The 23,389-nt window shown below is 41.6% G+C and overlaps 1 protein-coding gene across 3 annotated transcripts; it reads left to right on the forward strand.

The window, feature by feature from the left end:
• The first annotated feature begins 570 nt into the window (after nt 1–570).
• Nucleotides 571–22,650, forward strand: LOC118221850 (protein HEG homolog 1-like). 3 transcript variants are annotated; one of them, XM_035407262.1, is made up of 15 exons: nt 571–804; nt 11,366–11,446; nt 12,053–12,560; nt 12,705–12,730; nt 13,048–13,128; nt 14,737–14,847; nt 15,078–15,187; nt 15,687–15,745; nt 16,033–16,175; nt 16,745–16,879; nt 17,653–17,695; nt 17,900–17,937; nt 18,465–18,552; nt 19,825–20,020; nt 20,627–22,650. In XM_035407262.1, the coding sequence occupies exons 1-15, from the start codon at nt 744–746 to the stop codon at nt 20,732–20,734; spliced, it is 1,788 nt and encodes a 595-aa protein (XP_035263153.1). In that variant the 5' UTR covers nt 571–743; the 3' UTR covers nt 20,735–22,650. The 3 variants fall into 3 exon arrangements, with proteins under 3 accessions (XP_035263153.1, XP_035263154.1, XP_035263152.1); XM_035407261.1 differs by having other exon boundaries at nt 573–804; nt 12,053–12,730; XM_035407263.1 differs by lacking the exons at nt 12,053–12,560; nt 12,705–12,730; nt 13,048–13,128.
• Nucleotides 22,651–23,389: the final 739 nt, after the last annotated feature.

A 23,389-nucleotide genomic window follows, 5' to 3' on the forward strand; every position in this document is an offset into this window, starting at 1 on the left:
GCTGGATGGATACCCTTCCCTAAATAATTTATAAAAATAGAAAATAAAACAGATACTAAAATGTAGCCTTGAGAAACACCTGTAGTGATCTCTAAAAATTCAGCCTTGTGGTTCTTAGCATGAACACATTGTATTCTGTGTGATAAATCATTTTTGAACCAGCCTACTGTATTTTCACTAAGGTCGATGCAGTTTAGTCTTTGTAAAAGCAGGCTAATGCATGATCCGCAGAGTCAAACGCTATGGAACGGTCAACAGACGTGTGGTGCGCAGTACAGCCTCTTATCAAGGGATGTAACGAAGTCGTTGGTTACAAGCATGACTGCCGTAAAAGTACACATCCTAACCTAAGGTCGGACTGTGATCCATTGAGGATATCATTTTCAGTTAAAAATAGCTTCAGTTGTGTATCCGATAGTGATTGAAAGATTTTGGCCAGAATAAATAGGCCGATAATTATTAACATTCATAAAATTCGTAGATTCATCGGGTTGCTGAAGTCTAGACCCTCCCCAGGGAGGAGTGGCTTTTAAGATTACGCCACTATGAGTCCCATATAGCTTTGAGTTCAGAAACACCTGGAGTAGTCACTGGTGAAAAGGGGATACATCAGGCGAGTTTAGCCTGACAGATAAGAACAGCGAAAAGGCACAACTAGGGTTTAACAACAGCGGTATCATTTATTCATTTTAAAACGCAAGCAATACTTTTTTTTTAGGTGTTAAACTTATTAAACTTTAAATATGTTAGTTCATAAACTTGTTTTTTTCTGCTGGCTTGTGGCAACCTATTTCGGAGAGGCGGGTAAGCGAATTTACATATATCATTAAATACGAAAAAAGCATGGCAGTTTGAGTCTATTCTTAACTGCACTGTTTAGCCTAACGAGCTGATTATTAATGTTCCCTTATTATAAAGATGTATGCGCTTGGAGGAAAGCAGCATTTTAAAATAACCAGATAATCAGCTAGTATGAGATTACATTTGTTTCGATTTCTAAATTAATAATGCAGACGATGATCAAGAGACGGTAGAATACTTAAATGTTTTAATGTTTCTCAGACTATTCAGACACGGCTTTCGTGATAACGGCTACAGCTGAGCTCTTTAATGACATGTAACTCACAGAAGAGTGACATGAATGGCCTGGTGAAGTATTACTGTAACATTAGGACGGTAGTAGACCCTGTCGCAATTAAACCGTGCGCTTGGTGTGGGTATGTAAGTGTATTTAGAAATATATATCTGTCAAATGCAGAAAACTATTGACACGAACATTATGGTGACACCCTTGGAATATCACTAGACACAAACAACGTAGTTTTCCACTTTGTGGCGGCTGAGTTAGTAATCGCTTTGGTTTATTTGTAAATGCGTCGATTAGCTATTTTCATAGCGGCTGTTGTCCCATTTTTCTATTACTTTGGAATAAAATTATCATAGGAAAAGTTAGATTCGTTATAATTCAAATAATTTACATTTCCATTTGTTGGATTCTTATTATCACCCTGTTCATTAACTTCAGTTCAGCTGTAGTTGTAATGATTGTAATGCCGTATTACTCTAGTATAATGAATACGTTGGGCACACTTTTTTTTTTTTTTTTTTTTTTTTTTTTTTACTGCAGTATTGCTGCAGTTATAATGCGGTTTCACTATATTATGTGCAATACTCATGAAGTAGAACTCTTTTGTACTGCGTTTGAACTGCATTTTACTTTAAACTACAGTCTTACTTTTTAAGGGCAAGGTTATCACAATTGTTGTACCTGTGTATTATGTGAAGAAGCATAACCAAAATTGAGAAATTGGAATTTAATGATATAGAAATATTGATTCTGTATCCTGGCTAGGGAGTGGTCAACGCCCATCTCATGACACACTCTCTGGGAAGTGTTCTGTTGAGACAGTGAAACAAATTATCTTGGGACAATTCATAATATCCCCCCGTGGTCAGTTAGAGGGTGGTTTATGGATAATGTTACCTCATGAATGCCTTGTTTGTTAATGGTCAGTGAGCGAAGTTCGTTTCTTCCTCAAGGCAAAAAATCTGTCAAGTATTAACCAGGTGAATTACACCACAAGGGATTTAGGAAAGGTTTTTTTCATTTTGACTTCAGGTTCAAGTGGTTGTTACCAGTGTCTGTCTTGTCTGCTCCTTTACATCCACTGCATGGAATGATGTCAAAAAAGACATATAGGTTTTGTCCCTTTGTCAGGATTAGTAGAATAGGCTTGTTAGGAGTTAGCTTCTTGGCATTGAACCCCAACTCTCATTGCTGGTGTGTTAGTGTCATGAGTGCTTCATTGTATTTCCAAACAGCTAAAACAGCAGGGCAAACTAAATGTGAGCCATAGCTCTGACTCAGTACTTCCCTGCTGACTTGACTGAGGATGGTCACGTAAGACTAGATGAATGCGCTGACCACAGAAGACAGAATACCCCCCAAGACCAGTCAGAGCTGCTCTAGCATTGCCCAGACCCTGTTTATTAACTTCAGTTCAGCTGTAGTTGTAATGATTGTAATGCCGTATTACTCTAGTATAATGAAATATGTTGGGCACACTTGTTTTTTTTTACTTCATTATTGCTGCAGTTATAATGCGGTTTCATTATATTATGTGCAATACTCATGAAGTACAACTCTTTACTTCCCTGCTGACTTCACTTAGGATGGTCACGTAAGACTAGATGAATGCGCTGACCATAGAGGACAGAATACCCCCCCAAGACCAGTCAGAGCTGCTCTAGCATTGTCCAGACCCCTCGTATTAACTACTTAAGTGTTTCATAGGCTTTTAAATGAAGGGAGGGGGCCGCTGTGTGCTCCTATGTTGAAATCTATGTTCCTGGCAGATTGACACCGGAAGACTGAAAGCAATTACTTGGGACACATTCTACAGCCGTAGTTCTGCAGGTTCATTCGGGATTTCACCGCACAGTTTTTCCAGACGTTCCTGTGGTTAAGGAGGAAGCTGTGAACCACAACGAGGAGCGAAACTCCAGCATACTTTAGCACTCGCTGATTAGCTCCAGCCTGGCCCTCCTGATAAGCGTGCAATGCCAAAGGTGCACAAATTCCAGCAGGGATGGCCTTGAGAGTTTCTGGAAAAGCCAGTGCTCCCCCAAGGCTTGATGGAGAACAGGAGCATTACAATGCAGAGGCCCCTTGGAAAAGTTAGAGCCCACTTGAAGGCTTGTTTTGAAATGTGGATCTAAAACAAGACCATTGTAAAAAGGGCCCTGCCGTGACTCACTGCAGTGTTGTCTCTCGCACATCCCCCTTTGCAGCTCACTTGTCCCAAACTGCTGCTATTCCAGACGTCAGTGTAGGAGGTGGCAGGTCTCTCAGTTCTGTTTTATGGTCACGTTTAATACTCACTCTGTAATTGGAGTACAAATGCTGACCGTAGGAGGTGTTACAGGATACGATAGTGAGGCTTCTTGAGAGCAGTGTCTGCTTCTGGGAACCATCTGTTCTTTAAGCATTAAGAGCCTCGCACAAGAGATGAATGGGCTCTCTGTGTTCTTTCAAAATTGATGGATGGATAGAATGGTAGAATGCTGCACCCCACGGTTCTGTGTTATCTAAAATGAATGCCCGAGGCTTGTGCTGTGATAAATCTTTTAGGATTTCGTGTACAGTCCAGGAACACTGAAAAATGAGAACCTCTGGAGTCAGAAGTTGTCTGGTTTCTTTTCACTGTGTCAGTACGTGTTACTGCTGTCAGAGCAAATTGTTTTGACTCTGTGCTGCCCATGTCGCAAGCCAAAACGCAGGTGTGGCTGGTTTCAGAATCTGGTGTTGTCACTGCACCGAGACTAGCGGTTTGCAAAGAACAGCGGTTGGCTGATTTCCATACACAGGATTCGCGGCATGAGATCAGGGAGCTTTGCTTTACAGATTTGACTGTAAAGCAATTTGATCCTGCAAGTTCTTCAAAGCACTTTCTGGAGTGAGAGAATGGGAGACAGATTCCCACTAACTGGGTCATGGGAAATCTCTACCCCCTGTATCTATGCACTGACTAATCTGGGTCCTGTTGGTTAACACTTCCCACATGGAGCCAGGATGTCCAGGCAGTATCAGCTGGTGATATTGAGCAGCACATGCATTGTTTTGCCCTGTGCTAAAGACAAGTGTTTGAGAGTCTGTTGTGGGACACTTAAGAGTTTCCATCACAATTATGTAGGCCCAGGCTGTTTGTGTATTTGCTTTGTGGGAGTTCAGATAGGAGAATAAATAGGGAAATCCTTTATAATATGAAAGGAATTCGTACACACAGTTTTTCTGCTGGACAAGGGACCCATCTGTCACTTCCCAAATGTAGCTAACTATGCTTGTGAAAATGTGTCACTTTCAATGGAATAGTCAAGCCAGAAGAGGATTTTGCTGAGTTACACTTAAAATACATTCCTATGTCTTCACAAAACAACAGTGAATGCAAAAGTGAAATGAGGCAACAACAAAGGAGAATTTTGGTATTTGTTTAAGTAGCATAATTAATGGTATGGTGATTAAAAATAGGTAATTTTCCTGGTTTTATCCATTACATTATATGTGAAAGTGCTAAAGTACACTTAGTGGTGTTGTCTTACAGGCATGTAGCTTAACTGTGTTCCAGACCTATATTAGGACAGGAGAGTAGGGCTTGCTCCAGGTAAAAATCAGGGCAGTGTTGCGGCAATGTTGTCGCCAGGGTATCATTACATTGTGAAAACATTTGAGTAACATTAAGAATGGGCTGCTAATTGGGCAGAGTTGGGGTTAGTTCCATTTCAGTTGAAGTCATTCAAGATTAATTGCCATTTAATCAACTGAATTAAAAATCTTTGTAGAACATTATTGGCATTTTAGATTAATGGGTATAATTGAATTTCCCATATTGATGAAATTTAGATGGAATTGGCTTTGACAAGAATGGCAGGTCAGGTTTGCTCGTTATATTTAATGACAGTGTTCATCTGCTAAACACCTGGAGTCTTACTGTGTGGATTATTGAAGCTGTACAGTTGGTGAGAATGTGTCTAACAGCAGGGGAGGAAAAATAACACACCTCAGAATGGTGTGAAATAATACATCTCAGAAAGACATGGTAGACCTTTTAGATCAGAGTGACAGATTTGGTATAGCAGTGCTTTGGTGGACAAAGTTGGCACTGAGTCTTCTTAACCGAGTAATGTTTAACCTCACATTGAGATCTGGGCCACTATATTGTCCCAGCACATTAAGCTGTTTCCATGGCAGTCTTTTGCTGGCCTGTACAAACAAAATGTAAATTAGCACAGGCTTACCCCAATATGCTAAAGTGAAAAGGTCAATAAAGATCTTAATGAAGGACTGCTTAATTTGCACTAAATCTATTTACGGTCCCCGCGTAATCACATGGTTTTGACGCAAGGATGCTTGTTCTTGACCCCACGACCTAAGTAGGTGTAAACTTGTAGACCTATCCTATCTCTCTGCGTTCTTTAATTGTGGCTTCAAACTGCCCGATGGGAGACAAACTATCTCTGGAATGCACTCTAATCCTGAGTAAGCAGGACATGTTTCTGTGGCAACTCCAGAAGCTGGCATAAGCCCTGGGTGCATTCATGATTCCTCAGTTCAGGCCTTTTCAAGTCCCATGTGTCTATCCCACAGCTAATTTACACCTTTGAATTAATGCATTTTGTGTTGTAAATTTGGGCATTTGCATATATGGTGATCATATATTTTGTGATTATGTTATTCTTTCTCTAACAAAGTGTTACAAACAACAATTACTATATAGATGATGTGGTCAATTAAAAAAGAAGACTTAGGCCATACAGCTCTGATGAGCAACATGTAGCTATACAGCTGTGCCAGAGTGAGTGAAAAAGCGTATTGCTGGTGTTAAACGGAAAGGCTGTTATAACGGTTCTTTCTTATTCATCGGTCAAACTGACTCACTTCACTTCTCTGTGTGTATCAGGTCTGACTCCCTAAGGATTATTCTTCCCGAAAGAGTTTCAGAAAAGCCAACTGTGTGGAACTGCTGTGAAGGTCCTTTTTACACTTTGGCCTACTTGGCTGAAACTGGCCCAAGCTTTCCTTTTTTTTTCCTCACAAAGTTTCACAACGCCTCAGAGAATGCTCCTGAAGCACGTTTGGCCCCGTTGCTCACTATTCTCAACCTCTCTTATGACAATACAAAATGCAACACGAGAGTGCTTTGTCATGCACTTGCAACGCAAGCCACAGCACTTACTTTTAAGTCGTGTGCTTTTAATTACAGCTAATCTGGTTTCGTCCTGCAGTCCAAAGACATGCAAGTTAGGGTACTTGCGGGGGGAGGATGGGGGTGTTCACAGGGCGTTGCTGCAAGAGAGCATGCATGCTCAGTCGACCTACCTTGTATAAAAGTTAATAAGTAAATAAATATTATAGTTCAATGGAACTTTGTACTTGATCATATCTATTGTACAAGTTGTCCTTGGCAGAAATTTAACATGCTTTATTGCTTTTGCTTATTGCTTTGCATATAGCAATAATTAGATGCCCGGCCAACTGAAAATTGCTTCCATGGGTGTAATAATTTAGTGGAATAATTAGTTCTCTTCACAACACCTGTTAAGCACATTTCAAATTAGCAGAATCTCCATCTACTGAGCACAGTTCATATTGATATGAAGGGAATGCAACACACGTAACAATTTGTGAAACCCACAAAATAAATGAGACTTAAATTTGAAACCCGCTTTGTGGTTTTCTTGATGTTAGCTGTTCTTGTAAAATGGCTTATCTGGTCTCTGCACAACAGACAGTAAATTTAGCTTTTATTTAAATCCTAACTCACAAAATCCTGAGCTGTTATGATGTGTAAATACTGTAGAACTTTTGCTCTGCAGTATTGTGTGGCTGCATTACACCACTAGAAGCAGAATAAAAATCCTAAGGTTGCAGAAATATGCGCAAAATGGTGGTGCCTTCTTACAACCAAACATCTTCTTATTGATCTGAGAACCTAAACTAATCTTGTGCACCTGTTGACTCACAAAAGCAGGAAACCTGTTAAGGTGTAATTTATCACATTGGCATGGGTTTGACTGACACATACCAGAACATTATGTGACAGTTATAGTTGTCTACCTGCCAGAGCTTGCATGGTCTGGGGCAAGGGTGTATTTACTGTGAGAACACATGGCAGTACGATGTGTGTGCATGTCTGTGCAGTGCTATTTGTGGTTACACCGAATGACACTTCGATCCGTAGGCTGTGGATTTGGAAAGAGGAAAGAACCACTGCTTCTACCTTAATAGAAGATTTATTCTCAACAAGCTAAATACTCCTCTTGTAATCTTGTCCTGAGCTATGTCGCTATGTCGAAGCGACATAGCTCAGGAGGTAAGACCGATTGTCTGGCAGTCGGAGGGTTGCCGGTTCAAACCCTGCCCTGGGCGTGTCGAAGTGTCCTTGAGCAAGACACCTAACTGCTCTGGCGAATGAGAGGCATCAATTGTAAAGCGCTTTGGATAAAAGCGCTATATAAATGCAGTCTATTTACTTTTGATATTAATTAGGACATTTAATGGAGAATGGTTTTGGGTTTTGCAATGTAACATCAGGAGAGTGTTCAGTTCTTTGAATTGAGGACCATGGTTATATATTCAATTCATTTATACACCTGAATATTTCACTGAAGCAATTGAAGTTAAAAACCTTGTTCAAGACTATAATGGCAGTTCCTCACTTAAGAATCTAACTTAAAACTTTGGAGTTGCAGGCCCAGTTCCCTAACCATTATGGTACACAGATGCTCCTCTTGAAGTTGTGCCTGATTTTCAATGGGCCATCTCGTATTAGAAACCTTTTAAGGCATGGCCCACAGGAATCTGTTCCCGCATCCTTTTTTTAAAATTTTTTACAAACACGACACAAAAGGACCTTGCAGGTCCACTCCCATGAGTGGGGAAGTAGGGGGGAATCGGACAAGTCTGAATAGGCGTCTTTCAGGTTCCCTTGTGAATGTTTGGCCGCTGCCAGAAGGTGCGTCATCACCGCAGACAGGACCTGAATACAGACCTGACTGTGGCATTGTTGAATGCACACTGCTGCAAGGAATGATTCATTTTTTTAAACAAAACCAATATGGAGTCACGTGCTGAAAAAAAGTTATTTGTATAGTTTTTTCTTCACTGTTTGAGAGCCACCATTAAAGATCTTTTTTTCTGGCTGAATGAAAAAGTGAAAATGGAGGTGTGGACATAGTATAAGATTCCCCTAGTTTAAACATTTGACTAGAGATGGTATCTTGGATAATGGAATGTGTCAAGGGGAGTGAATACTTAAAATGTGGATATAAGCAGCTTAGTGCTTAAGGCACATCTTGATTTTTTTTTATAGGATTCTGCTCAGGGTAAATTGTGGTTCCAGAGCATGGATACTTTCTCCAATTAAACAGGACATCATATTTCTCTATCCGTCTTGTTGATGCACATTTGTTCTTGTTTGTTACCAGATGTTGATATATCAACACAACAGTGCAAATGCATAAGGGGCGAAAAAGCCATTGACTTGACATAGCATGGACCTATAGTATAAATGGTCTGTAAACTAATATTAAAATTTAATTGTGCCTTTGAATTTGAGAGCATGCAGCTGTGGAGAGAATGTGAATTAGCAATGGTTAAATCACAGTTTAATTTTGTGCCCCTTTGCTTGGGGCCATTGGTCTGTGGGACTCCTCAGCAGTTTATGCATGAGGAAGCATGAACACAACTGTGAGTGCTGATAGGCTAATCTCAGCTGTAAGCTTATTCTTTAAACTTCTGTCAACTGGACCACTGAACACAAGTGTGGTTGGTCAGGAGGAGGAACATTGCACAGTGAGGTGCACAACCCAGTTGTTTATGTGATACCAATATATTTAAAAAATGTAAAAAAATATATTTTTTTAATAAGGAAAATAATGACCAACCTTTTCACAGAGCGGTAAGTACTGTATTGGCAGTAATCCTGCAATTGAACAAAGCAGAAACCTATGGAGTGAATATAGGAAAGGGTCACTGGTCATTCCCCCCTCACTGTTTGTCATTGTGTCCACACGGTGATCTGATTTTTGGTTAGGTTTCCATGACAACATCAGTGTCAGTGGTGGTTAACCATTGCTCAGCAGCATGGTGATCCTCAGGGAGGCTCCCATTTCAGTCCCGAAGCCTTGCAGTGCATTGCCATGGAGGCGGGACTTCAGCTGCCTCTTCAACCATATATGGTTTCCTTCTTCAAGCCGTCTTTGTGTTTTTGAGCTATACTTTCCCCACCATCCCTCATCATGAATATAGACTGAAAGCCATTGACTCCCATCTCTTGGCATTGAGGATTCTTATATGTTATATGGGATATTTATTTTAATTGAAAAGCCGTTTGGGGTTGGAGTGTGAGTCATAGAATAGAGGACGCTGGTTTAAGCATAAGGTCTGCTTAAGCCTTCCTGTTATTTTTATGTCCTGCACTCAAGTCTCCTGAAATAAGAGCTCAGCCCAGCCCAGGCCGGTCCCACCAGTGGAGAGCATCATCAGCTTGGTAGTTGGGCGGGGGTGTGGGGGCAGTCTCTGATAAAGAGGAGGTGTGGATTACCTGGCACCAGTGGCCTCTACAGCCTCGGGCCTCCCTCCTCTACCATTCGGGCTTTGATGTCAAGTCAGGTGCTACGTGGCCCATCATTGCCCTCACCTTGAGGAAATGGGCAGCGGAGGCCTTGTTGGCTCAGGGCTTTTATTTTTCCTTTTCACCGTATTTGCTTTGTCTGCCCTTTCCACCCCGCCGCCTTTTATTGCCGAGCCTGCTCGCTGACGCCAGCCAGTATCAGCTCTCTGGCAACCCGGAGGCATTACAGGCTTTGAAAAGTCAGTTGAGCACAGTGATTTTGCTCGGTCTGAGAGAAGTGCGGAAAGGCAGCCTCCAAACTCATTTCTCTGCGTCATGAAAATCAACACAGTTATCTTGCCCTGGAGGAGTTCCCAGGCCCTCCCAATGAATACAGAGGTGTTTGAAGCCACTCCTTATTGGGTTGTGTTCTTTGTATCCATCGAAGACCAAACCCAAGATTTATTTTCCCCCAGCGCTAGTTCTTATACTTGGTTTATCCAGTCCACCCCGGAGTGTGTTTGTGGGTTAAGGCTTATTCGACGATGGTAGAATGTTTCTGGCATCAATTTAATTTAATCAGTCAATTTACAGCAAAGTATGTTTTAATCCATTTGTCGCCATTATAAAATATAGTTTATTTAACAAGCAATAAAGCCATGTAGTTACACAGCTTAAACTGCAATAGACTGTTACTGGTAACAAATACGCTGTTTATCGCTCACATTTTATATTTGCATGGAGTCTGTAGCTGGTTTTATGTTGCTGTGCTATACTCAGTGGGAACATGCTTAGCAGTATTTCTTGAACCCCGCGCCGTCCTCAAATCTGGCAGAACGCAGTACAGCGAATGAAACTGTATCCCACTGCTTCCAGCGGCACAGGCTTGCCTGTTCATTGTGGCACTCGGGATCATGTTTACTCCAGGGAAGGATCTTTATCAGGTTGGGACTGGCCCCCGAGAGCAGCCCAGAGAAAGCCTCATTCTTAACCACACTACCGTTTCCCTTTCCTCCAAGCACAACTTCCACTTGGTGAATGGGGGGAAGGGGGTTGTGGTTATCAGGTGGCTTTCTGATGACAGGTCCATGGGGGTTGGAGTTCCAGTGCCTCTCTATCCTGTACGTTAAGGGACTTCAACATTGCCCACAGGGAGCAGATATGTAGCTTTGTCTCATGAAGTGTCCTAAATCTTTTCTTCCTAAGAATCAGATATTGTTTGCTCACTTTGCTGAGCGGTTACCCATTTTGCTTAACTCTTTTACGGCAAATCTTTTGGTTGAGATTAGGATTGTGCCTCGCCAATATAATTCTCCTTTTGTATTTTGTGCTGTATGAGGCGATGATCTGAAGTATTTATGAAAAGCATATTGAATGTGGGAATTCAGGGTACAGGTTCAGGACCTCCTCTGTTTCCAATCCTCACTTTATTACACAGTAAGAAAAGGTGCACTCAAAACTTGTGTTGCAAATGATGTCATTCCCGGTTAGTAAGTGCTTTTGTTTTAAATTTGATCCCTCCTCAGCCTACACCATTGCGTCTGTGTTGTTCTTTTAGCAATGCACACAATTGTTTTAGGGATGTTGGCTTTTACCTGATACTAAAACTCAATTTTTTCCCCTCTTAATGTTTTGTTGGGAGTTAATGCAGGATTAGAGAAACAGGTTTAACAGTTTAAACAGGCCTCTTTAGCCTCTTTAGCCTGCTTTAATGAAATGATTTAACATTTGATCTACAATTACAATCACTTCAGGAACAGAGGCGACCAACAACACCACGCCAGGAGAGCCGAGCAGTACCACAACTACTGTCCCCACCACCACTAAGCCACCAGGTATGTTCTCAAAAAACTCAATGTACAGCTATTTTAGATATAAACAATGCAATAAACTGTATGCAGTATCAATGAAGTATGACAAAAACTGGATATTTTGTGAAGGGTTGCTTTGTCGTCCTGCCTATTTTATCCCCAGGAGATCTTTTTTTGTAGTGGGGCTGTGTTTATGGGAGTTCTTATCAGGTGTGTTGAGTGGAGAAGCATTGTTTGTCCAGGGCAGAGTCAGATGACTGTGGGAGTACCCACAGCTGAAAGAGTGATAGTGGATGAGCAGGGAGGAGCTTGTTCTTCCAGCACACTGCAGCCTGTAACCCCTCTTTTTCTGCCTGCTGAGGGCTGGCTTCCCGACTGAAGCCTCTTTAGCCAGTAATAGTGAACACTAATACTCCTGTACTGTATCATACATACCATTGGGATATCTAATGAAAGTGAGTGGCCAGTTTCTAATTTTAGACTTTGTCACTCGGCCTTCTCAGTCTTCTGTCAGTCTGTTTTTCAATGTACCTGCTTCTGGTGTGTAACTTGTACATCATTTGCAAGGCATGTGATATGACCCAGAATATCAGCGTTATCATCGTAAATATATGCTTGTTTCCCCTGCAGTTGAGCCGACAACCACCCACCCACCAACAACAACATTAACGACGGACACAACCGAGAGCAGCACTGCTACCTCCACATCCTCACCTACGTCTACCACCCAAACCCCGGCGGAAACGTCGACCACGTCTAAACCCAGTGAAATAACAACTACTCCAGGCCAAGAAAGCTCCACTACAACATCAAGCACCACTGTAACCGAGAGCAGCACTGCTACGTCCACATCCCCACCTACATCTACCACCCAAACCCCGCACGATACGTTAACCACGTCTAAACCCAGTGAAATAACAACTACTCCAGGCCAAGAAAGCTCCACTACAACATCAAGCACCACTGTAACCGAGAGCAGCACTGCTACGTCCACATCCCCACCTACATCTACCACCCAAACCCCGGCGGATACGTCGACCACGTCTAAACCCAGTGAAATAACAACTACTCCAGGCCAAGATAGCTCCACTACAACATCAAGCACCACTGTAACCGGGAGCAGCACTGCTACGTCCACATCCACACCTACATCTACCACCCAAACCCCGGCGGATACGTCAACCACGTCTAAACCCAGTGAAATAACAACTACTCCAGGCCAAGATAGCTCCACTACAACATCAAGCACCACTGTAACCGGGAGCAGCACTGCTACGTCCACATCCCTACCTACATCTACCACAACAGGTAATGAAAGTACGGTAACCAGCTCACCAACACCCTCTTCGACCCTTTCCACAAGTCCTGCCACAAGTCTACCAACATCTAATGGTATGCATGCCCCCAAAGCTTTTCTTTGACTGTCCATGCACCATCTGATCATGGCTTTATTTCATCAGTAATGGAGCACTTTTGCAGATCAGTTTTTCAGTCTCCCTGGCTGATCTGCCTCCATTGCCTTTCTTTCCTAGCTGCCTCAACTAATCTGATTAGTTGATTTGTTTCTGACTAAATTGCTTTAATGAAATGATTTAACATTTGATCTACAATTACAATCACTTCAGGAACAGAGACGACCAACAACACCACGCCAGGAGAGCCGAGCACTACCACAACTACTGTCCCCACCACCACTAAGCCACCAGGTATGTTCTCAAAAAACTCAATGTACAGCTATTTTAGATATAAACAATGCAATAAACTGTATGCAGTATCAATGAAGTATGACAAAAACTGGATATTTTGTGAAGGGATATATATTAGGGGTGGATGGAGATGCCACTATGTGTATTTGTATCTTCGTTCAGCCAATATAATAATTTGTATTCGGATGAAAAATGGAAACGGGCGTGGCTAAAAGTGGAAGTATGTGCGGTTTTACCCAAAGCTGTATCAAATGCCAAAAATACCTGATTTTACCATTATAATCTCTGCCACAGCTATTGTTGAGATATTAAAGCATGGTCGTACAATGACATCATTAGTAATCTAGTTTAACAACAGGCAATTAGCTTTTTAAATCTGTGCTTAACAAACAATTGCCTATATGTAACATAGCTATAACTGGCTTTTATAACACTGAGGTAAAGAAACAGTCAAATCAAGTTTCAAACATAGACAAAATGTTTTTATAAATAAAAATATAGTTACTCATCATTACTCTGAACTGCAGAGTACAAACTGCATAAACTGCACCACCACCTCTACCTGAGGGACACAAAAGTCAATTATAAACTGAAAAAAATCTTTTATACACAGACATATCCAGCATTACAGTATTTCTGCAGCAGCAATGACCTAATTTCATAAAGAATACAAAACCATGTTAAAAACTATTTTCTTGACATAATGGACACAACTGAACTAATTTCAACATTTGAATTTCTGAACGATAGCGGTTTTGATATATAGGCTAATGCAAAATGCGTCATAGTCATATTACGGCAACACTGAGAAAAGCGCAAAAATGTGCGCGACAAAACACAAAATGGTAATCTTCTTGGAGTGCACTTTTACATGGTATGAATACCGTCGCTCTCCTCTTAACAATTCTGTGAAGAACGCGCAGCTTTGGTGGTTTGCTAGGATGGCACGCACACAGATCGGTTACATTTCACCCAGTCGTCATGTAGCTGCTCCATTCACAACTTGTTATCAAAGCATTGGTCATTCAGTTGCAGAATAGTGTGCTGGAGTAGACAGCGACACGTTCGCACCTGGGTGAAAGCACCACGTTATCCATTGTTGGTACAAAAAAATGTACAAACTGCCTGTGATGTATACTGACTCGATTAAAAAAAAAAAAAAAAAAAAAGCAGTTATTTTAAGCCCAAATATTTAGGAAAGTCGTGGAAAGAGGAGGATATAGCATTTACAGTGTTGGAGTAATTTAAATTTGAAAGCATAGCTCTGGCCTATCAAGTGTTATGGGAAACTCTCACTCGCTGTCTCTCAGCAGGTGTGTGTGTGTGTGTGTGTGTGTGTGTGTGTGTGTGTGTGTGTGTTTCTAATTGAGAAACGTGGTGCTGACTTCTGAGCGAATCACATCGAAGAGATGGAGAAAAAAGATCAGAATCCGATTAACATTGGCCAAATTCGGGAGGAGACAAGATTGTATAGAGTACACACACACACACACTCTACTCTATACATACACAGGTTATTGTCCTTAAATCACCACTATCACGGTGGAAAACAACCTACTTAATGCTAAGCACTTAATGAATAGACTGCTGATTTTTTCTCATTTGCAGCCTGCAGCTCGAATCCTTGTCCCTTTGACAGCATCTGTGTTGAATTGTTTGATGGATTCACCTGCCAGTGTTTTGCTGGGTCATTCCTCTCTGAAGGCATCTGTAGGAAAGGTAGGGCCTTCGCGTCTCAGGTGGCACTATGAATTATACATGGGTTGTTATTCTTGTGGCTTGGAGTTTTCTGCAACAAGCATTGATAAACATCTACTAGATGATAAAACTGGAATTGCTTCTTGTATTTTGAACATTTTTTTAATACATGGCAGTACATTTTATTCTAGTTTTTGTCTGCTTGAGCATGGCAAACGGATCACGGCACCCTGTACTTCTTTCAATTTCAGCGAAGGTCTTTGCTGGCGACTTGCGTCTCACGGAGCAGCAGTTTGAGGAGGGAATGAAGGACACCGGGTCCAAAATATTTCTGGAAACGGCCACAAATATACAAACTGCGGTAAGGGGACATGCTTTTCCAGGAAGGCACCATAAAAGCTGCTGTGTGTGTGTGTGTGTGTGTGTGTGTGTGTGTGAGTGTGACTTTTAGAGAGAGTATTTATTCCTTAGCACAATTTATATACTGTACATAGCACCTTATAGACCATTGTGTAACTCACCCACATGTCTTCAGTTACTTGTACTGAAAGCAGAATATGAAGTGTCTTGTAGGCAAAGGGTTAAATAACTGACCCCCTAGTGAGGAATTGCTTTTATACTCGAGGGGATCATACAACCTTAATTGCTTCAATGAATATTCAGCTGTCTAGATGAATAGTAAGTAGAGGGAAGCTATGCACAGTAATTTGTCCTGACTAAAGGTGATGGCTAAGCAACAATCATAGTATTCATTATGGCATCCAGAATTTGAAGGGGCACAGCCTCTTTGGGGAATTGTTGAGAAGCGGTAACATACCAGTGAAATAACGCACCTTCTTGTATGCTTGCTATGTTTTTAGCTGAAAGCGGCATTGGGCAACGATTCAAATTATATTGAATCCAAAGTCCTGCAACTCAGGTGAGTGGAAAGGTTGTATGTTTATTGGTTCTTTCTTACTGTTTGCCGCAACAAAATGAACGCAGCACCATTCGGGATTACTGCCATTGACTTTAAGCGTACAATCTTTTTCCTGGATGCTCTTTGTGTTTTTATTTGCTTGTATTTTACTTATTTTAGTTATTACACTTGACATTAATATGCTGAACTCCTTCATGAAGTGAGGCAAGACGTTCAGTGTTCTTTCAGGGAAAGGCTCTGAGCAGTGAAAGCAGAGGTTGAACTGATTGCCTCTTTTTGTGCTATAGAAGTGGCAGCATAATCGCAACTGTGGACAACATTTACAAAACCACGTCCAATATGACCCAGACGTCCTTTGACTCTGCCTTCAACAAGTCAGTCCAACAGTGTGGAAGCAACTGTACGATACTACAAAAATCCACGTTCACAAGTATGGTTCTCATACATCTTTATTCATTTGAAACCTTTAAACTGTATGTATTACTTCTGTGTATGCCAGGTGTCTGCTTGTCAGTCACAGTCCATCTGAGCTTGTTATGAGAGGCTAAGTCAATGGCAACCCCGTTCCTGGAGATTTACCATCCTGTTGGTTTTTATTTCAACCCTAATGTGGTGCGCCTGATTCTACTAATTAGCTGCTCAGTGAGATCTCTAGCATTGAATGAGGTGTGCTTTGTTAGGGTTTGGAGTGAAAAGCAGCAAAAAGTTGCTACATTGTTTATCTTAGTCATATTTGTTACATTGTTGTTCTCCTCAGTGTGTCACTGTAAAAGAGAGCTTTCCTCTCAGTTGGCCCCTGGTTAAAAAAGATCTCTATCTATCTGTCTGTCTGTCTGTCTGCCTATCTATGTATCTATCTATCTATCTATCTATCTACCTACCTACCTGTGTTGTCACATGACAGATTTTGGTGTACACTGACACTTTGAGACAGATAGAGGTATTGGAATGGTTACAATAGACTGACTGGCTTGTCCTCCTCTCTCGCACTGTCCACAGAAGTTGAACTATGCACGCAGAAACCAGCTCCTTGTGATGTGGATACAACAACCTGTGAAAATAATGATGGCACCTTGAACTGTGTATGCAAGTCTGGCTACTTAAAGTCAACCTTCTCGAGCAGAAGCTGCTCAGGTCAGTGAGTGGAAGTGGGCATTTACCATGTTATCTTTGTGTGTCCCAGCATTGTGTTCAATGGGTGTGTGTGTGTGTGTATGTGTGTGTGCGTGTGTGAGAGAGAGAGAGAGAGAGAGAGAGAGAGCGAACAAGAAATCATGAGACAGAGAGCAAGGTTAGTGTCAAGTGTTCCACCAGTACTAGTTGTCCATGGACTCAGCACCCCAACTCATTCATTTATGAGTTTATGTTATTCTTTTGAGACCAGCTGTTTCTATGGATACACTCTAAGGAATGGCTGTTTCCTGCTGGTGAATGGATGGGTGTTGTTGCGGAGACCCAAACAAAAAGCCTCCATTTAGATAGCCTCTTTCCTGGGTTCCCGGACTCTCCCTCTGCCACGCAGAGCCGCTGGTCTCTCTCCCAGTCACCACGGTGCAGAGCAAAACAGTCACTTTCCCCCGTCCTTATTTTATTAAACCTGGCTGATTTCACAACAAGACCCTGGCGTGCGTTGGTATGACTGTTTGTTCTCATAAAGCATCAAGATCGGAAAGATTTGAATTCTGACGGCTGTGGGTTCCACCGAAAGGGCCAATAATTACATGATGGGTAGCTTATTGGCAGAGCACTCTGAAAGTGAGGCTTAGACCGGTGGCAGATTTGGTCTGGAATGTGTGGGGTGGGGTGGGGTGGATGATGGAACGTATATCTCGGCTGGTCAGTCTGGTCTGTCCAGCTTTGGTCTGTCCAGCTCTCCTCTTCTAACAGCTTCATCCTCATGCCCACAGCTTGCCCCAGTGGACAGAAAATAGAGAAAGGCATGTGTGTCCCGTGAGTACCATTATTCTGTCTGAAAGTTTGTGTAGTTTTTGCATTTTACTCATTGGCACCACCCAACGCCATCAGAATGTAACTTCATATGGTATTTGAAGTTTGTGCGTAGATCTCCCACCACATTTTAACAGTCAAACCTGTTTTAAGTTTGTATGGTCCTGATGGTGTGTAATGTAACCCAAAGTACCGTTTCCATTTTAGATGTTCATTTGGCTACTCAGGATTTAACTGCAATGACTGTAAGTATTGTTGGAACTTGTCTATAAACACTGTATAAAACTTTCTGTTATTGTTGTTTCCCTGTTATAACAATTAAGCATAAATACTAATTATTTAAATGTAAAATGTTCCCAGAATCATGGAGAATATTACTCCATATGGGCTAGCAGTTGGGAGGTTAATTTGAGTAAAGCATAGTGTAAGGAGGAGTAAGGCTTCATGACCCCCGAAATGGGTGGAGCGAACGCATGCTGTCTAATTCAGCTATTTTAAGCGCTTGCAGTATTTTTGGCACACAGAGAAAAAGCACTTCGCAGGTTTATGTGAGTTAGTGACAGGCTGCCTGTCATATCTCCACCCACAGTGGCATTCGTGAAGCCTCACATTCCGGTCAGTCTTGATAACAACTAATTAACGACTAATTACAGGCGGTATGCTCTTAGCGGCACAGCTTCCTGTTTCTAAGTGCAGCTGCTGTAAGTGATTTTGGTCTGTATTTGAGTATTTCTCCCTCGCTCTGACCTCTGTTGCTGTGTGCTCTCTGTAGCGAACCTGTTGGCTGTTGTGGTGATCTCCTGTGTACTGGGCGCACTGCTGCTTATCACGCTGCTGGCATTTACCATCTACGGCTGCAGGTGAGCTGGCGGCCCAGAATGACAGGCACCTCACAGACACCTCACTGTACGTTACATTACATTACATTATATTTATTTGGCAGACGCTTTTATCAAAAGCGACGTTAAAAAAAAGTGCATTTCAGGGTCATGGACAACTGCAACACAAAGGTTCAATAAGATACAATACTTATTTTGTACAGCTATTTCTAGCCAAGAACACAGTTTAGTTCACACAGTGAACACTATTCTGACCTAACCTCTGCAAAGCCAACTAGGCAGAAGAACAAGGTACAGTATTAGGACAAGTACAAATTACCAAAAAGTGCTGGGATAGGGGAACATGTAACGAGTGTCATGAAAGGGGGGGGGGGGGGGTGGATTTAGAGTGAAATATACAGAGTGGCGGTAGTTAGTCCAGGTATAGTCTGAAGAGATGAGTCTTCAGAGCATGGCGGAAGATGGGTAGTGAGGGAGAGGTTCGAAGAGGGACAGGAAGTTCGTTCCACCACTGGGGAGCTAGGGTGGAGAAGCTCTGTGATCCCTCTGCTCGGGCGGGAGGGAGTACAAGGCGCCCTGCTGCTGCAGAGCGGAGTGGTCGAGCAGGCGTATAGGATCGAATCATGTCCTGCAAGTAGATAGGGGCTGTCCTGTTGACTGCAGTGTAGGCGAGGGTCAAGGCTTTGAACTGGATCCTGGCAGCAACCGGTAGCCAGTGGAGTGATCGCAGTTCAAGGTTGTAGATGAGTGAGGCAGCGGTGTTTTGAATCGTCTGTAGTGGCTATACAGACACACGATTCCTTCTAAACACGTGCAACTCTGCCTGTACCTGCCTGTACCTATAGCTGGTCTGTGTGCCTACAGTAGCTCTTACACCTCCTGTTTCTCCTTACACAGAATCGTAGAACAGTATGTTTGACTCAAAGGATGTTAGTGCACCAGAATAGTGCTGCCATTTTACAGTGCAGCATGTGCAAAAACTACTACACCTAGTGTAAAATCAAGGTTAATGCCAACAATTAAGATTAAGTGTTAACTAATGATCATGCAGAATTTCTACCTGAACCCAGTGAAATCCCATATGGAAATAGCTCTTTGTACCCACACCCTATCATGCCTCAGGTCTAAAGACCCTTACATATGCACAGCCCAGTGTCCCCTACATACAGTTTGATGCCCCACAGCTACAGTGTCAGTGCCCCTATTTTAGCCCATGAACAACTGAATCACAGTCCTCTCAGACCTGTGAGCAGACATTGTACAGAGCCTCTAACTCTCAGCTTGTGTTTCCAGGACGAAACCAAAAGACTACAGCAGTCCTTACCCCCCCGCTCAGGAGACCAGGACCACTTGGACCAATTCCAATGTACCCAAGATCCCGCGGGCCAGCGCCAGTATAAACGCCCAGTGGGACTCGCCCAATCTGGAGATGATGGAGAGTGGCAGCACGCGGGCCCTGGTGGCCAAGGATCGTCCTGGAAACGGAGTGGTAAGTAAGAACGCGGGCGGGCGCCACGCCCTGCTCTCCCTTTTCTCCCCTTCAGCAGCGCACCTGCTGCTCCAGTCACTGTGGCCTGGATGAAGCCAGGTCTTTGTCTGGGGCCGCCCGTCGTTTCCCAGCGGAGCTAAGAAGCATGTGATTAGGGTTCGTTATCTCCTGGGAGTGATTTGTTTGGCCCTTTTTCAGGGCAGCCCTGCAGGTATAGGCATGACATGATACCCACCTGCTGTATTTTCTATGTTCATTGTACTTTGACCTAGCGATAGAGGATAACATTTCCTTGCGTAACCTTTAGTGACACACACATGCATTCACACGCACGCCCATGGACACACACACGCATACACACACACACACACACGCACACACACACACACACGCATTCACAAGCATGGACACACACACACACACACACGCATGCACAAGCATGGACACACACTCACACACGCACGCACGCACGCACACACGCACGCATGTGCACACACACACAACCGTGCACAGCCACACACATGTTGCCTCTTTGCTCAGTCAGTCGCTGTTGTACCACGAGTGGCGTGAAGCTTTACGAGGCCCATCATGTGCTGTGCTTTTCAGATGGGCCCTTACAGCGGCATGAAGACCTTCGCAGGCAGCGAGCCGTCACCCTACTACGGCCGGGACAATCCACGCTTTATCGGCGATTACGAGCGTGGAACCAGATAGGACCAGCAGCAAAAGAAAATAGCGTCTCTATCTCTGTCAATTTCACTCCGAGATATCTTGCGCTGTAAACATGGCCTCCCAAACAAACCCAGCCCACTACCACTGGTTCATGGTACTTCAGTTTGATATCCAATGTGCAAAAGAAAGAAAAATTTCGGGTTAAACTGTTTTCTCCTTTTTATTTAATTTTTACATTATTTATGACGGCAACAACGCTGGGTTAGAATCTGAATGGCAGGATGTACACATAAACTACTATGGAATAAAATATTACAAAATATAAAATTTAATAATAAGTCATTGAGATTCCTCAGTTCTAAAAATATTGTAGGGTTATATACTATTATATAGACTGATGGGGAAACATTTGACAGTACAATGGACAGTTGTTTTTAAAGCATGGTTATCTTTAATAAGACATTAAGCCATGACTTATTGAAATGATAATTTCTCTCTGGGTAAGTTATGGTGAAAGACAATTAACTGCAGTTCTGTCTTGTAATCATTTAACACATTTCACCCAGTTTTGAGATACATACTGTACTGAGGAATCAGTGTTAAGATGTAATGTGCATGGTATCCAACAGATGTCACTGTTTCCAAGCACACTCACGCACGACTGGGAGTTCTTTCACATTCTTAATTTCTATGCACACTTGTACTCTGTGAGCAAGAGGTAGGGGTTCAGAAATTCTCTTGTGAATTGAAGCTGTTTTTGATTGTGGTTTTTGTTTGAACAATCATGTCTATTTATACAAGGATTATCCATCAGAAGCTGATATTAATTTTGTTAAAATATAACATTACCTTTGTGCACACCAAGTCATTCCTAATTATAACAAAGGCTTTTGGTTAATGTTAGGTTACATTTTGTTCATTATAAAGTACCTGAAACTATTTTATGTGAAATGCACAGGTACGTTTTAAGATGTAATGGCAATAACAAATGATGAATTTCTTAGCTGTGAACCTTATAATTGAATGGATTTTGTAATTTTTCTCATTGTACAGATAGACTTTTTAATGAAAAAATTCAGGTACCTTGTCTGACTGTTTGGTAACATCTGTGTTATAGGACCAGCCCCATAACCACAGTACTATGATGCTGCCCACATATTTATTAAAATGGGTTTACACATTTTTATTTTTTTTCACAATTATTAACAAGTTATTCACCGTTTCAAATAGCCAAAAAGATTTCAAACTACCAAAAGATGTAAACTCTCTATCTGTTTTTCTTGTTTACCAGCCACCATGATGGATACTTTGGTTTCATAGATTACTAAAGCATCTGAAATAAACGTATTTATTAATAAATCTAAATTGCCTCACAAGGTAAAGCTAGTGAAGTGGAATAGGAGTGGAATGATTGAATTTACTTTCATGACTGCACATATGCTGATTTATGTTATTGTTTCCAAATTACTTTATGGATTTATGTTCTGTTTTTGAGTTCACAACAACAAATTTTTAATTATTTTTTCTATACGGGCTGGAACCCAGGAATAATAGTTTGGGAGGATATATTATAATTAATGAGGCATAGTGTGTTGAGTGAAGGGATCGTGGGTTATGAGAGTGTCTCCCAGTTTTGCGTTTTTGAAATTTATCAACCGTTCATGCCATTTGTCTTCGCTCATTTCAAAAATAACGGGCATAATGCCAAAATCAAGCTTTTGATAATCCGTGTATTTCAATGTGCCAATATTATGCATTATGTATTACAGTGAATGTGTTCAAATGTCACCATAGGTTTTAGTCATATGTATATAACATGTAATGAGTGCTTAAAATGATAAACTTTTTTTTCAAAATTTTCTAATTGTACATAATTTTGTAAAAGGAAACAGAAGGTTTTTTACACAGAAGGGCATGGGTTGGGAATGAACACTGAAATAAATAAATTTAAACATACAGCTGGCATCTGAGTGTTTTTGTGACTGTGATATGCATGCACTGTGTATGTAAAAAGACTACTTTTATAATGAACAAATTGATGGACTTTAACTGCAAATCCTGATAAGTTGACTTTATTAAAAAAATCAATAGATAGATAGATAGATAGATAAAGACTAGGCTTGCTACATTACTGCATGAATGCTACATAATTTGAGTTCTTGAGAGATGACAGCTCTACAAAATTTCAAATCAATTGTTAAAAAAAGAATTTTAGGCTGATGTCCTGCATTTCCTGATATAAACTTCTCCGATTTTATGACTTCACATCCAAGTTCTGATGCAGACACTTGACAGGAAACCTAAATAAGTTATTCACTTATAAAATTTGATGGCTAACACTATCTTTACATTATTATATAAAAAACAGCCATCAGAGTAACAGGTCCACGTATCTAGGAACATCTGGATCTTTTCCAACAAATATCCAAATGTAAATGTAAATGTGAATTCACAAATGTGAATTTCAATATGAAATGCTCCTCACTATACAAGCTCAGTTAAACTAGGAACGATTAACCCGATTAATTTTGTGGATATAAGAAATTGAGTTTGGACGGCATCTTGTATTTTCTGCTGCTGGGTCATGTACAGTATACTTCTATTTCCAATGAAAAACAGTTGTACTCTGATAAAGACCAAAATAGCTCATTGTGTTGTGCCATTATTTTATTAGTAGAGACCATCTGGGAAAACTGC

This window comes from Anguilla anguilla, chromosome 2, assembly GCF_013347855.1.
Source record: "Anguilla anguilla isolate fAngAng1 chromosome 2, fAngAng1.pri, whole genome shotgun sequence".
In the NCBI taxonomy this organism is placed as follows: Eukaryota; Metazoa; Chordata; class Actinopteri; order Anguilliformes; family Anguillidae; genus Anguilla; species Anguilla anguilla.